Below are 16614 nucleotides of genomic sequence, written 5' to 3'. Positions count from 1 at the left end.
TACTGCCTGTATTCCTAAGCACTTGGTGTATAGAGGCAGTTTGAGGTAGAGTGACACTCTGTTATAAAACAAAATAAAGAAAAGCCAAAGGAAACAAAAGGTTCTTTTTATAGAATAGTTCCTTAGTCTTAGGAAGTCTCGTGATTTAGCTGTGTACAGTATGTAAATGTTTTCTAGTCAGGAAAACTAGGAGTGTTAGGTTCTGATCTTATGTAGATATTTAGTCAATAAGTATATGAAATATCAGTACTGAAAACCTGGACTGCTATTCATCTCTTCCTTGTTCAAAACCCAATTAAGCCTGATTAAGGGACATACTTTTTATACTTGGTCCTTTTAAAACTGGCCACAGGTTTGTCTTACACATAATAACTAGGTAACCTAAATCAGGGCAGTGAGTTTTTTTTTTTTTTTTTTTTGTCGGTCGTGGGGCTTGAACTCTGGGCCTGGGCGCTGTCCCTCAGCTCTTCAGCTCAAGGTGAGCGCTCTACCACTTGAGCTACAGCGCCACTTCCGGTTTTCTGGTGGTTTATTGGAGGAGATAGGAGTCTCATGGTCTCTCCTGCCCGGCCTGGCTTTGAACCGCGATCCTCAGATCTCAGCCTCCTGAGTAGCTAGGATTACAGGCATGAGCCACCAGCGCCTGGCTAGGGCAGTGAGTTTTTATGTTTTAAAGTCTTGGTGAAAAAGTGTGATCAAGACCTCATGGCACACAAAACCTAAAATATTTACTATCTGCCCATTTATAGGAAAAACTTGCCAATCCTTTTTCTAGATCTAAGTATTGACATTTTTCCTCTTCAAAAAGTCCATCTATGGTGAGCCTTTTTTCTCCAACAGGGTGTAGTCTGACTTGGTCATAGTTGATGTATTGAGAAAAGTCTGGAAAAATGGTTTTGCATTGTCTGGAAAAGAAAAATTTCTGTAAATATTCTGAATGAGGGTGCTTTATTAACATGTTTTCTTTTTTCTTTTTTTTTCATATACTCATTGACACATTGGCTCTTGCATGAAATACATGTTAGATACAAATACTTCAACAGCAAAACATCAAGTTAAATCTCATGAAGCTTTTTTTTTTTTTGGTCGTGGGGCTGTTCTTCAGCTCTTCAGCTCAAGGCTAGTGCTCAACCACTTGAGCCACAGCAACACTTCCTGTTTTCTGAGTGGTTTATTGGAGATAAGGACTCATGGTCTTTCCTGCCCAGGCTGGCTTTGAACCTCAATCCTCAAACGCCTGAGTAGCTAGGATTACAAGTGTAATCCGGCCCTCATGAAATGTTTTTTGGTTCATTTTGCAATTTTGTTCTGAAAAAGATCTTAATGAAAAGGTTTATTTTTCATCACAGTAAGAGAGTGTATGGCTAATTTATGCCTGAATTTCTTCTGTAATTTTGATTGCTAAGTTAGTCTGTAAGAATAGTCTTGGTCTAGGGGGTGTTGCTCAGTGAAGGATTACTTGCCTAGCAAGTGGGTCTATCCCTGGCATCATTAAATAATAAGTTAAAAAAATTAAACTACTAGGTGTATTTTATTTTCTTTCTTTGGTGCTGGGACTTGAATTCAGGGCCTCATGCTTTTTTTTGGGGGTGGGGGAGTCTGGTCATGGGCGCTGTCCCTCAGCTCTTCAGCTTAAGGCTAGTGCTCTACCTCTTGAGCCACAGCGCCACTTCCGGCTTTTTTTCTTTTTGCTTATGTGGTGCTGAGGAATCGAACCCAGGGCCTCATGCATGCAAGGCAAGCGCTTTACCACTGAGCCACCTTCCCAGCCCCAGCCTCATGCTTTTATTGGCTTTTTTTTGGTTCAAGACTGGCTCCTTATCACTTGAGGCACACCTTAACTTTTTGCCAATTCATTGGAGATTAGAGTTTCAGGACTTTTTCTGTGTGGACTGACTTTGAAGTGCAATGCTCAGATCCTAGAGAACCTAGGATTAAAGGCAGGAGATACTGTTATCTGGTTGTATTTTTAAATGTACAAAACTTGGACCAGGAAGATACTGCTTGGCTTCGTATTTTTACTGTTGTTTTTCTGAATTGCCTATAGCCATAATTGATTTTAAACATTAATTGGGTTCGTAGGTGGAAAAACACTTATTTTTGCTTTGCAAACACTTTGTTTTTCAGATATTTCATCTGATGCACATTTATATGGATTGCATTGAGATTGTCAAACTTTTGCTAACATTTTTGGACACATGGAATAATTTTGTTATTCAAGGTAATAATACAACTTTTAAATATTGCAGACTATATCACTGATGTCCATTTGAACGAACTATCTACATCACAGATTATTCCATCAAATGAAGGTGTTAATTCACGTTTATCTACCAGCCCTCCTAAACCAGGCAATTTGTGGCCAGGATTGGCATCTACTCACAAAAAAGGTAAAATGTTATCTTTATTCAAATTCTTTTGTTTTGAATATTAATTTAAAATGCTGATTTTGGACAAAGGGGTGGACTTGTTCAAAGCACATGTATGGAATTTTCACAAATAGCCCCATATTGTTATGATTTTTAAAAAATTTTTATTGAGATTGATTACATAAATTTCACAAATTTTACAGTATTGTGAACTAGTGATACTTAAAGTCACAAACACATTTTAAACTTCACAAGGCAAATTACCATTATCATGGTCTATAATGTTTGTGAATTCTATGAGCTTTGACAGTACAACTGTTTCTTCCACATTGGGTGGTATGTACATTTCTTGCTTTTTGCTTAGTGTAAGCTGCTCCATCTTTCCCTCTCATTCCCTCCCTCCCATCACTGCCCTTGAGCTGCTTAGTTCATTTTCATCAGTGTTCAGTGCAGCTGATAGGTCCCTCTGTTGTATATTTTTCCGTTTCCCTTTGATTCTGTACCCTCCTCCTAGCTTTTCCTCAGATAAGCACATACATATACCATATATGTGGTCAAGAACATGGAGTCATTTAGAAAGGATACAACAAATTGAGTGGAGATCCTTTGTTTCTTGAGTCCTGTTTACATGATCATATCTCCTTGTGAATGCTGGTTTTTAAAAACTGCCAAAAATTAAGTGGTAATTTTGATATTTGATCATTTGAAGGATATGAGTGTGGTACTCTTTTGTTTTTAGTGGGGAAGCCTTGCATTTGCTAGGCTGATGCACTTCCCATTTGAACCATACCTCTAACCCAGCGTGTGTGTGTGTGTGTGTGTGTGTGTGTGTGTGTGTGTGTGTGTGTGTGTGTGTGTGTGTGTGTGTGTGTGTGTGCGTGTGTGTGTGTGTGTGTGTGCGTGTGTGTGTGTGTGTGCGTGCGTGTGTGTGTGTGTGTGTGCGCGCGTGTGTGTGTGTGTGTGCGCGCGTGTGCGTGCGTGCGTGCGCGCGCGCGTGTGCGTGCGTGCGTGCGCGCGCGCATGTGCGTGCGCGCTCAAACTCAGGGCCTGAGACTGTTCTTTTGTGCTTAAGGTCTTGAGCAACACTTGAGCACTTAAGCAACACTTGAGCAACACCTCCATTACTGGCTTTTTTTTGGTAGTTAATTGGAGGTAAAAGTCTCATGGGCTTTTTTGCCCATGCAGGTTTTGAACTGGGAACTTCAAATCTCAACTCCTGAGTAGCTAGGATTACTTACACTGCAGGGCGCTGGTGGCTCATGCCTGTAATCTTAGCTACTCGGGAGGCTGAGATCTGAGGATCATGGTTCAAAGCCAGCCCAGGCAGGAAGTCCGTGAGATTCTTATCTCCAATTAACCACTAGAAAATTGGAAGTAGAGTGCTCGTCTGGAGCTGAAGAGCTGAGAGACAGCACCCAGGTCCAGAGTTCAAGCCCCACGACCGAAAAAAAAAAATCACACACTGAGGGCTTATATTGTTATATCTCCACACATATTTACACATATATGTGTACATATACATACACTCACACACACACATATTTTTGCTTTTTTGTGTGTGTGTGTGTCGGGCTGTGGGGCCTGAATTCTGGGCCTGGGTGCTGTCCCTCAGTTCTTCAGCTCAACGCTAGTGCTCTACCACTTGAGCCACAGCACCACTTCCGGCTTTTTTCTTTTTGCTTATGTGGTGCTGAGGAATCCAACCCAGAGCCTCAGGCATGCAAGGCAAGTGCTCTACCACTGAGCCACCTTCCCAGCCCCACACACATATTTTTGGAGATGGATTCTAGTGAAGTTTTCTGCCTGGGCTGGCCTCTAACCACCATCCTCTTGAATGTGGAGCCATGTGAACTTCCACAGTGGCTAGAATTACATGCATGTGTCACCTGCTGCCTGGCTAGTATCCTATATATAAAATTTTTATTTACAGTTGAATTCACTTTTTATAAAAAATTTGTATGTTTTCATACATGTATAAATGTTTTTTTAATTACAAACACAATACAAAATATTTCTAATACCCTAAAGAATTCCTTTATGCTATTGTTTTGTAATCAGATCATCCTTCTACCCCTAAGCCCTGGCACTGTTGATACTTGGTTTCTATTGTTTTGCATTTTCCCAGAATGCTTTGCAATGAAGTCTTACAGTATGTAGATTTTGAAAAAGGCTTCTTTTACTTACCATAAAGTATTGTTTGAGAACCAGTTGAATTATTGCATGTCTGAATAGTCGTTTCTTTTCGTTACCAAATTGCATTTTGTTGTATTAGCCCCTGTTAATTCACTCATTGAAGGACTTTTGAATTGTTTCCAGTTTTTAGCAATTATGAATAATGCTGCTGTAAACATTTGTGTACATATCTTATTCTGAACATAAATTTTATTTGTTTAGGATACATATATTGAGTTTTATTGTTCAATTTATTTATTTATTGCTTGCCAGTCCTGGGGCTTAAACTCAGAGTCTGGGCACTGTCCCTGAGCTTCTGGCCTTTTCTGTTTATGTGGTACTGAGAAATCGAACCCAGGGCCTCATGCAAGGCAAGCACTCTACCACTAAGCCATATTCCCAGTCATTATTATTCATTTTCTACTTAATATTTGACAAAACTGTGAAACTTTTCCAGTGTCTATATTTCAACTAGCTGTGATTAAGAATTCTGCCTTTATAAGGTATAAAACTTACAGGTTTACAGATGTTAGATCTTAGGTTTTCTCAGATCTCAGCCTCCTGAGTAGACAGGATTATATATGTGAACCACTGGTGCCTGGCTTCCCATTATTCTTAATTCAAGATTGTTTTCATTTTCCCATATGTACATTTATAGTGGCTAAGAGTCATATTAAAAAAAATAAAACCAGTTGAAACCTTATTTGATTCAGTTTGTTTAAAGGAATACTATTGAAAGGAGTCTTAAAAACATTTTGTTAATGTTCTACACTTATTTTTCAATTCTAGGTCAGTCTGCATCTCCAAAGAGAAAAAAACAGCATAAGAAATACAGAAGTGTTATTTCAGACATATTTGATGGAACAATCATTAGCTCAGTACAGTGTCTGACTTGTGATAGGGTGAGTATAAGGGAATTACAATACACAGAAAGTTTCTGTGAAATGCTCTTTTAAAAAATGATATGAATAGCCGGGTGATGGTGGCTCACGCCTGTAATTTAACTACTCAGGAGGCTGAGATCTGACGATCATAGTTCAAAGCCAGCCCGGGCAGGAAAAGTCTGTGAGACTCTTATCTCCAAGTGGCTGTTGTGGCTCAAGTGGTAGCGTGCTCTCCTTGAGCTGAAGAGCCGAGGGACAGCACCCAGGCCCAGAGTTCAAGCCCCATGACAGACAAACGAAAAACAAAGCAAAAAGTGATATGAAAAGTTTAATTTCTTCTTATTGTGGCTATTTGTACATTTTTTTGTTTTTATATCAACATAAATTTGATTCTAGAAATAGTTTAATTTGGGGGGAACGATAGTGACATGCATTATCAGGAAAATTACTGAGTTTTTCATGTGTTTTAGTACATACAGGTGAGAGATTGTTCTGGCATAAGAATCGGTAACATATGCATATTTTCCCTAGGCTGATGGAATTAGCATGCTGGGATACTGTTGCTACTCACGGCTAAGGCAGTATCTCTTAGATTTGGTTTGGTTTTTAGTTGAAAAGCATTTTCCTTCGTTAAGACAGGGGCTCAGATGAAAAAGTAGCCTCAGGATCATAGATAACAAGGTCATGAATTATCATAATCATGATTTTTAAAAATAATACATAAATCCTTCAAAGTTTCTTGGCTTGTTGCTTTAGTGCATTAATAAATATAGTTAATGAATATGAAATAATGTTTCATAAAGGATTGAAAAATTTTAATATAGTTAATGAATATGAAATGATGTTACACAAAGGATTGAAAACTAAATTTAAGGACATTCAATAGGGTTATTTTAAAGTAAGTTATCAATTATCCAAACATATTCTCAGCTGCAGGTATTTGCTACATGACATTTCTTTCAAGGACAGACTACATATATTATTGTAAGATATATTACCTAAAGACATTATCTAAGTTTGTAAGTACATGATGTTCACACAAGGAGAACACATGATCTAAAACCATATGATATATATATATATATATATATATATATATATATATATATATATATATATATGTATATACCCACCCCCTTCACGTCAAAACTGTTACCAGCTTGTAGTCCTTCATATATTCAGGAAGCTGAGGAAAAATGATCATTTGAGCCCAGAAATTTTACCAGCCTGAACAATATAGGTAGATCTAGACCAGAACAACAACAAAAACCCACCATCAACAAGAAAGTAAACACCTAACAAAAAAACTATTACTAATAATCAGTTTCCAAAGAAATTAGGCTGGGAATGTGGCTTAGTGGTAGAGTGCTTGCCTAGCATGCATGAAACCCTCGGTCTGATTCCTCAGTATCACAGAAACAGAAAAAGCTGGAAGTGGCATTGTGGCTCAAGTGGTAGAGTGCTAGACTTGAGAAAAAAGGATATTGCCTAGGCCTTGAGTTCAAGCCCCAAGACTAACAAAAGACACGCACGCACGCACGCACACACACACGCGCGCACACACACACACACACACACACACAGGAATTATATGGTAGTTCTGAGGAATCCGAATTTTGGGTTGCAATTCTTAGGTCAGTGGTAGTTGACCTTAAGCATATAAAAGGCCCTTGGTGTTTACCTCAAGTACCAAAAAAAACCCCAAATAAGAATTTGGCCTTTAGACAATCATGGTTGGCTTAGGAATTCCTTATGCTGCAATATCTCTGACTATAATAGGGATATTAATACCTGCTATGCAGGGTTTATATGATGATTAAATTTGAAATAGTGCCTTGTCCACAACAAGTGTTTTTGCTGGTTTGTTTGCTTGTTTTTGCCTATTATAACTTGCTTTATTTTATGGAGTCCAAAATCTAACCTTTTAAATATTTCTGCTGGATTATTTTCCCTATTTTTAAAAATACAAAACAATTTTAGGTATCTGTAACCCTCGAGACCTTTCAAGATCTGTCCTTGCCCATTCCTGGCAAGGAAGACCTTGCTAAGCTGCATTCATCCAGTCATCCAACTTCTATAGTCAAGGCAGGATCTTGTGGCGAAGCATATGCTCCACAAGGGTGGATAGCATTTTTCATGGAATATGTGAAGAGGTATGTATATATTTACTTGGTGTTCATTGATTGTTGAAACTGCTGTTTCTGCTGTACTGGCAGAACACTTCCTTTTTTTTTCTGTCAATGATGTTTCAGGTTTGTTGTCTCATGTGTTCCTAGCTGGTTTTGGGGTCCAGTAGTAACCTTGCAAGATTGTCTTGCTGCCTTCTTTGCCAGAGATGAACTAAAAGGTAAGAAATATAATCATATCTGTGGTCAAATGTAGATGTATCTAAAGCTAAATATTAGCACCACTTAAAACTTGATCATATTGTCCTAGTGCCAATATCTAGTCATAGTTATATAAATGTAATCAGAGAAACATATCCCAAAAGAATTGGTATAGATTCCTACAGTACAATACCCTGTATCATTTTTCTTGTTGGCTTTTGTTTTTGTGGGGCTGGGAAGTAAAATGTCTTAAAGCTGTTCTGGTATACGAAGAAGTGAAACTTTAACCAAAATAATAGACTTACTTGTGTATCTTGAATTGTCTGTAAAGTCTTTCTTATCACTGGCATTTAGTCTTTTTGTGTGTTCAGCACATTCCATGGATACATGACAAGCCATTAGTGAATTTTGTTCAGCACGTAATGAAAACAGTATCATTTGAGGTTGGCCTTCAAGTTTAAAAATAGAGGGAGGAGAAGGATGTTTTAGGTAGGGAATACATGCACTGATTTATGAGCAGAGACTAAAATAGTGAACCTTTTTCCACTGTTACGATGACTTGTAAAAATCAAAGAACTGCAAAAGCAATAGAAGACAGTTTGTATTTAATTCAAGAAGAATGAATGACTAGATCTGTTCTATTTGCAGGTGACAATATGTACAGTTGTGAAAAATGCAAAAAGTAAGTAACATGGATAATGATTTTAATTTCATAGTTTAGATTTTTGTTGGCTATTTGAGTTGGGCACGTTAAACTTGACTCTGTTTAGAAAAATGTAGGCCAGAAAGCTTGTAAAACAAATTTTAAGGTCAAAACATAATAGGCTTTTGTAAGATATTAAAGGGAAGTTATTTTTGTTTATTTTGCCAGTTTGGGGCTTCAACTCTGATCCTGAGCACTGTCCTGGAGCTTTTGTGCTCAAGGGTAGTGCTCTACCACTTTAGTCACAGCTCCACTTCCTACTTTTTTTTTTTGCACTTTAGTGAAGAGAAGAGTCTCATGGACTTTCTTGCCCAGGCTGGCTTGGAACTGTGCTCCTCAGATCTTAAGCTCTTGAGTAGTTACGTGTAAGCCACTGGAGCCTGGTTAAAGGAAGTATATATTTTGAGCAATGAAAAAAATATGTGAATTAGCATTAGACATTTTCTAAAATAAGGCAACATTTTCTTCTGGATTACCATTTTAACAGGCTAGATTTCAAGGTGCATTCAAAATGTAGGTCAACTTTGAGGTTATCTGCTATTATGATGGCAGAATAGCACAGTTAAGTTTGATTCTGTTTATATCTCCTACCAGCTGCTTTTTTCTATTTTGTGATACATTTAGACTTTAACTTATGGTGCTCAGAAGTTTATTAGAAAGACTTGGCAAGCAATTATTTTTGAGAGAGAAAGAATTGGAAAAATTTTCTAAATATGTTTACAGAAAAAAATAATGACCTAATAAAATCTATAATCTTTATACTATAGCTTTTGGGTGCTTGGTAGTAACTCCAGGGAAATCTTGATTTGCAGCCATTGGTCATTTTCATTACAGAAAGGAATGCTATTGTATTCTTTGGTTAATAATGATTAAAATAAAGCAAACTTGTGTACCTTAGGAAATATTTTATTATTTTGATTTTGAAGCCTTTGGAAAGCTGAGTTGGCCTGGAGATAGATCCTTCCTATTTATTTATTTATTTATTTACTTAGTTATGTCAGTCCTGAGGTTTAAACTCAGGGCCTGGGTGCTGTCTCTGTACTTTTGTGCTCAAGACTAAAGCTCTATCACTTTGAGCCACAGCTCCACTTCCAGCCTTTTTTTTTTCCTGGTGGCTAATTGGGATAAGAGTCTCCCTAGTTTTCTGCCTGGGCTGTTCCCCCCCCCCCCATCCCCTCCCCTCGGTCGTGGGGTTTGAACTCTGGGCCTGAGTGCTGTCCCTACGCTCTTCAGCTCAAAGCAAGCGCTCTACTGCTTGAGCCACAGTGCCACTTCTGGTTTTCTAGTGGTTTATTGGAGATAAGAGTCTCATGGAGCTTCCTGCCCAGGCTGGCTTTGAACCGAGATTCTCAGATCTCAGCCTCCTGAGTAGCTAGGATTACAGGCGTGAGCCACCGGCGCCCAGCGCCTGGGCTGGTTTTGGACCATGATTCTCAGGTCATCACCCAGCTTCATGACTAGGTAGGATTATAGGAATGAGTCACTGGTGACTAGCAGATCCTTTCTTCGAAACCCAAACAGTCTGGGATAAAGAACACAGTGAAGCTGCATGCTGGTGGCTCAAACCTTGTAATTCTTGTCTGAGGGCTGGTTCAAAGCCAGCCTGGGCAGAAAAGTCCATGAGACTCTTATCTCCAATTAACCAACGAAAAGCCAGAGATGGGTGGGCTCCAGTGGTAAAGAGCCAGCTTTGAGCACAAAAGCCAAGTGAGAGAGTGAGGACTTGAATTCAAGCCCCACTTTTTGCAGAAAAGAAAAAAAAAATGTCAAAGGGGCTTGGAAGATGGTGGCTCGGTGGTAGAGTGCTTGCCTTGCATGCATGAGGCCAAGGTTCGATTCCTCAGCACCACATAAACAGAAAAAGCCAGAAGTGGCACTGTGGCTCAAGGGTAGAGCACTCACCTTGAGCTGAATAGCTGAGGGACAGCGCCCAGGCCCCACGGCCCGTAGGGGCGTGGGGGCCGTGGGGGGAATCGTCAAAGTTGAGACCCATCAAGTGTACGTTAATACTGGTTATTACTAACAACCTTATATTAAGTTTTCCCCTCATATTGAAGAATAAAAATTTACTCAAACTGAGGCATGAAGATTAGAATTTGAGATTATCTGGGCTACATAGCAGAACCTTTTGTTAAAAAAGAAAACCCACAAAATTAATTAGATAATTAATTCTTCTAGCAGTACCCAGGCTTAAACTCAGGGCTCTGCAGTCAGTTTGCTTGTTTGGCTGGTAACTCTACCTTTTGAGTTATGCCCCATCCTCCCAAAATAATTTTATACTATTTGTAATTTTTTATGTAGTTTTACTTAACATATAGATGTGATATCTTGGGTTCAGTTAATTTTCACAATAGGACTCCAGTGTTTCATTATTAGGATATTTAGTGCATAAATACATAACATAATTTAGTTGGGGACATTCAGTCTGATACCTTTTATCTGTGTATTTTCTAAAATATTTTTGTGGTATATTTAAATTTACTAAATCTTTCTACAGATTCACTTATTTTTCTTTTTGTTTTTTACCCTTAGATTGAGGAATGGAGTAAAGTTTTGTAAGGTTCAAAAGTTTCCTGAGGTATGGGCTTTACTTTAATTCATTTCTTCAATGTAGTAAAGCATTAATATAACACCATGTAACAAATTCTTTTAGCATGATTGAAGAATAGAGTGCTCTTCCTGGTATATTGTGCTGAACATGATATAATCGGTCTTTGTAAGATATTGCCAGTTATAAACTATAAAATTAGAAAAGCAAGGAAAAAATTAGGAAGAACCAAGTTTTACCATTTCCATGTCAATCATCTCTGAGATTAGGTTATAACTGGGAGGCTGATAGTTGGCTCTGGCAATTCAAAGTAAACATTTAATTGGTTCCTTTCTAGGGTATAAACTAATAAATAAAATACCTTTTTCAGTAAAACTTTATAAACAACTATTCATTGATGTATAATTTCATTTTTATCCAACATCTCAATTTCTTGCTTGTAGAATAAAAATCTTAGTGTGCTGGTTTTTACTGATTGGAATTCTGTTTGTCTTTTGTAATGACAAATTACAGTTTTAAACTTTACTCTTTTTTAGATTTTATGTATTCACCTTAAAAGATTCAGACATGAGCTGATGTTTTCCACCAAAATCAGCACCCATGTTTCATTTCCACTAGAAGGCCTAGATCTTCAGCCATTTCTTGCTAAGGACAGTCCCGCTCAGATTGTGACATATGATCTTCTGTCCGTCATCTGTCATCATGGGACTGCTAGTAGTAAGTATACAATTTTTATATTTGTCCTCAGCTAAAAAATACATACTGGAATTGGTTGCCTAAATAAAGCCTGTTTGACCAAAATAAGAATGAATTAAGTGAAGATTTTACTTCTGATTATTAAAAATATGGCATATTACCAACATAAAGAAATAGTAAATGTTAAAGAAAATGTTAATTACCCTAATTTGATCATTATAGTGTGTGTGTGTGTGTGTGTATGTGTGTGTGTGTGTGTGTGTGTGTGTGTGTGTGTGTGTGTGTGTGTGTGTGTGTGTGTGTGTATCTCCCTCTCTCTGTATAGGATTATCATATTGTTCCCCATAAATAAATACAGTTCATTATATCTTTAAGAAGCAGGAGGATTGTAAGTTTCAGAGTAGTTTGTTCTAGATAACAAGACCTTGTCCCTTATCTTTAAAAGAAAACTAGATAAATAAAGTGGTATGAGGATACATAGTGAAAAAAAAAAATACAGTACTTGCTGTATGTTAGTGGCTTTACTAGGCCCTAGGGATTCAAAGGTTATTCTTGGTTAATTTGTATTACTGAAATTTCTTTTCTTACAGGTGGACACTATATAGCCTATTGCCGAAATAATTTAAATAACCTGTGGTATGAATTTGATGATCAGAGTGTTACTGAGGTTTCAGAATCTACTGTCCAAAATGCTGAAGCTTATGTTCTTTTCTATAGGTAATGGAAATAACTATCTCACAAACTTGCTGTTTTACAAATAATGAAAGACCATCTCACTAAGTTATTAATGAATTCTAAGACTTTGAAATAGATTGCTGAGTAAAGATTACAAATCGTTTTAATCATGAAAATAAAATATTTTTAAAGGTCATCTTTAGAATGGTTTATCAGAAAATGTTAAATCAATAGGAAGGGCAAAAGGACTTTTTTTTTTAAGAAAGGTTCAAATAAAATAGTGAGGAAGTGTGGCTCAAGCCAAGAGTAGAGCCCAACCTTGAAGCTATAAAAGCCACAGGAGGGCATGAAGCACTGAGTTCAAAACCTAGTATGAGGGTGCACATATGCCCCTACCCACTTTTCTCTCTCCATGACTTTGCTGTGTGGTTGTGTCTCTGCCTGTAATTTTAGCTACTCAGGAGGCTGAGAACTGAAGATCACAGTTTTCAAAGCCAGTTGGGCAAGAATGTCTGTAAAGGGCTTATCTCCAATTAGCACCATGCTTGAGCAAAAACCTCAAAAAAGATAGTGCCCAGGCCCTGAGTTCAAGCCCTAGTACTGGCATACACACAACAAAATGACCATAGAATTGAAGACCAGATTTCCTGCTATAATGTTTTGTTACTACAAACTTTCCCCCCCAGTGTCTTATGAAAGAGAAAGAAACAGGAACATAGATTATTTAGCATGATTATATTAACAAACATTTGAATTTCTACCATGTCTCAGTGGTTAGGTAGACAGCAGTAGTTTATCATCTGTAGGAGTATATAATGTATTTGAGAAGTGGTATAAAGACTATTTCTCTTGAAATTTCCAAGGACTGGTACTATTTACAGTATGAGTGTGTGCAGTAAGAGGAAAACTCAGTCTAGTAGTCTATGTAAAATATACATAGTGAATTTAATGGATCATTGTCCTCAACAGGAAAAGCAGTGAAGAGGCACAAAAAGAGAGGCGAAGGATATCAAACTTGTTGAACATAATGGAACCAAGCCTCCTTCAGTTTTATATTTCTCGACAGTGGCTAAATAAATTTAAGACCTTTGCGGAACCGGGCCCTATTTCAAATAATGATTTTCTTTGTATTCATGGAGGTAAGAAATGCTGTCCTGGAAAGTAGTGGAATGTGTTGTTAATTTGCAAATTGGGAAGAGCTAACATTTTCTTCTTCTGTTTCACAGTCTGTAGTCCAACTGAATGTATTTCATTCCATATGGCTTCAGAAATAAGCCTTGTATGCCCTTTCTTTTCTTCACTCCCTTCCCTACTTTTTCTTTCTTCAAGCTCTCACTATATCCCTCAAACTCCTCTGAGTGCTGGGATTATAGATTACTGTCACTGCACTTGACTTTGTGATCATAGGCATAGAATCTATATTCAATATACCCTCTTTATTGAACATATAATTATCGAGTACCTGTTTGAAACACCGTTCTTGGATAGACTAAAAATGTCAGTGATCTTCTGTTGTTAAATCATTAATTTCATTATAGAATGTGATATTAATAGCTAATTACAGTATAGTGAATCTTCTGTAAACACATCATTTTTCAGCTGTCATCTGCAGCTCTAGTTCATATCCTTTTTGTCTGAGTGAGTAACTTGCTCTTGGGCCAGGTGTAGTGTGGTATGCCTGTAATCCCAGGTACTTGGGAGGCGAGATTGAATTACAATTTGGGTAAAATTAGCATTACCTTATTTCAACCTGAGTATATTAGTCATGCCTATAATATCAGCTAATTGGGAGGCTTAAGTAGGAGGACTATGGTTAGGCTCTCCCCAGGTAAACATGCCAGATGACATCTAAAAAATAACTACAACAGACCCGGGGATGCAGCTCAAGTGGTAAAGTGTGTGCCTATCAAGTGCAAGACTCTGATTTCAAACATCAGTACTATCAAAAAGGAAAAAAAAGGCCAGGCACTGGTGGCTCACACCTATAACCCTAGCTACTCAGGAGGCTGAGATCTGAGGATCACAGATCGTTCAAAGCTACCCCAGGTGGGAAAGTCCATAAGACTTTTATCTCCAATTTACCAACAGAAAACTGGAAGTGGAGCTGTGGCTCAAAGTGATATAGAGCACTAGCCTTGAGCAAAAGAGCTCAGGGACAGTGTCCAGGCCCTGAGTTCAGACTTCACAATCACAAAATTAAAGCAAAACAAACAAAAAAAACAATAACTTGTTCTTTTTAGTTTGGAATGTATTTGGGATTTAACAAGAAAGCTTCATGTTAATTTTATGTAATTTACGCTTGTTTGGCCATGTTAAAATTTTTCCTACAATAATGGGACTTTTGTATGTTCTATGACCATTGTAGTTGAAGACTCTATATTTAAAATTTTTTCTTACTTGATGGTAGTACAGCGTTGCACTTGTTAGGCTGGTTGCTCCCATGCCTCTAATCCAGCTTTTTGTTTTTAATGGTTAATTGGTGATAAAGAGTTTTGGGACTTTTCTGCCTAGGTGAGCTTTGAGTCACAATCTTCAGATCTCAGTCTTGTTAAAGTAGTTAGGAGGGCTGGGAAGGTGGCTCAGTGGTAGAGCGCTTGCCTTGCATCCCTGAGGCCCTGGATTCGATTCCTCAGCACCACATAAGCAAAAAGAAAAAAGCCGGAAGTGGTGCTGTGGCTCAAATGGTAAAGCACTAGCCTTGAGCTGAAGAGCTGAGGGACAGCGCCCAGGCCCAGAGTTCAGGCCCCACGACCGGACCCCCTCCCCCCCCCCCCCAAAAAAAAAGTAGTTAGGATTCTAGGCATGAGCCACTAGAGCTTGGCTTTATGAACTTTTAAATGCTGGTTAATGGCTGGCCAACCATTATTCTTTTTTTTTCTTTTTCTTTTTTTTTTTTTTGTCAGTCATGAGCCACAGTGCTACTTCCAGCCTTTTCTGTTTATGTGGTGCTGAGGAATTGAACCCAGGGCCTCATGCATGCAAGGCAAGTGCTCTACCACTGAGCCACCTTCCCAGCGCCTCTAGTCATTATTCTTAAACATTTTCTTCAAAAAAGGAAAGTAGCAATCATTTTTGGTGATTATTTTTCCTAAAGATAAACATATGCCTTGAAGTTCATGTTCAGTTGTTTTTTTGTTTCTCATTTTGGTGGTGATAGAGATTGAATCCAGAACCTTGTACAAATTAAGCATGTGCCTACCACAAAATTACATCCATAAGCCCAGAAATATATATATATACACATATATCTATATATCTCTCTCTATATATATGTTTAGTTTAGGATATTCCTGTCTCTTGTGATTTTACTATAAAGGTAACTAAAAAGAATATCATGCCAGGCAAGGATGGCTCACCTGTGGAGACTCCATCTCCAAAATAACCAGCAAAAAGCCAAGTGATAGCATTAGATCCTAACTTCAAGCCATGGTATTCATACAGGGGGAAAAAATGAATTTTATGAACTGGGGATGTAGCTCATTGGTAAAGTTGCTTACTCAGCATGTGCAAAGCTCTGGTTTCTTCCCCCGCACTGCAGAGCAAACCAACAGTTTACTCTTTGAAAGTATTATGAAGAATGAGTCAAGTCTGTCTAACTTTTTTTTTAGGTGTTCCTCCTCGGAAGGCTAGTTATATTGAGGACTTGGTTTTGATGTTGCCTCAGAACATTTGGGATAACCTATATAGCAGGTTTGTTTTTAAAGTTAAATAATATAGTATGGTGAAAAACCAGTTAAAGTGGTAAAGGGGGACTGGGTTGTTTCACAGATGCTTCTTATTGTTTGTTCTTATTTATTCATTCTGAAATGTAGCTAGTATGGCTGTTGTCTAGCTAATTCTAATTTTTTGTCCTGTTTTTCTGTAAAGATGGACTGTGATATTTAACTTTACCTTATTTAAAAGATGTCACATGCCCCCTGTAATGAAATCTTACATTATAGGAATATTTCCCAATATGAATAATCTTAAGTTTTAAATTTTATTTTAAAATGTGTGTACCACAATTTTTCTACTAATTAGTACTTTTCCCCCCCTCTACTGGGGTTTGAGCTTGAGCCTCACACTTGCATGGAGTCCTTGCTTGGCTGGTACTTTACCACTTGAGCCATATTTCAGCCTTTCTTTTTAGCTGCTAATTTTGGAGATAAGTCTCCCAGACTTCTTTGCCCAAGCTGGCCTTGAGCCATGATGCTCTGAATCTCAGCCTCTTGAATAGCTGGGATTATAAGTATGAGCTACA

At 37.9% G+C, this 16614-nt stretch overlaps 1 protein-coding gene across 2 annotated transcripts in view; it reads left to right on the top strand.

Moving 5' to 3' along the window:
* Usp33 (ubiquitin specific peptidase 33) overlaps nt 1-16614 on the top strand; it is a 70575-nt gene that overhangs the window by 35152 nt on the left and 18809 nt on the right. Inside the window, exons 11-20 of one of the 2 annotated variants that reach the window (XM_070007334.1) lie at nt 2250-2390; nt 5331-5443; nt 7406-7578; nt 7702-7772; nt 8401-8434; nt 10988-11033; nt 11540-11720; nt 12290-12416; nt 13344-13513; nt 15983-16064. In XM_070007334.1, coding sequence (XP_069863435.1) covers nt 2250-2390; nt 5331-5443; nt 7406-7578; nt 7702-7772; nt 8401-8434; nt 10988-11033; nt 11540-11720; nt 12290-12416; nt 13344-13513; nt 15983-16064 — 1138 coding nt within the window. Of the gene's footprint in view, nt 1-2249; nt 2391-5330; nt 5444-7405; nt 7579-7677; nt 7773-8400; nt 8435-10987; nt 11034-11539; nt 11721-12289; nt 12417-13343; nt 13514-15982; nt 16065-16614 lie in introns of both variants that reach the window. The other variant, XM_070007333.1, reaches the window with a different exon arrangement.

The sequence above is a fragment of the Dipodomys merriami genome, unplaced genomic scaffold (assembly GCF_024711535.1).
Source record: "Dipodomys merriami isolate MVZ:Mamm:240054 unplaced genomic scaffold, mDipMer1.0.p SCAF_7, whole genome shotgun sequence".
In the NCBI taxonomy this organism is placed as follows: Eukaryota; Metazoa; Chordata; class Mammalia; order Rodentia; family Heteromyidae; genus Dipodomys; species Dipodomys merriami.
This window is presented reverse-complemented; position numbering and strand designations above follow the sequence as displayed.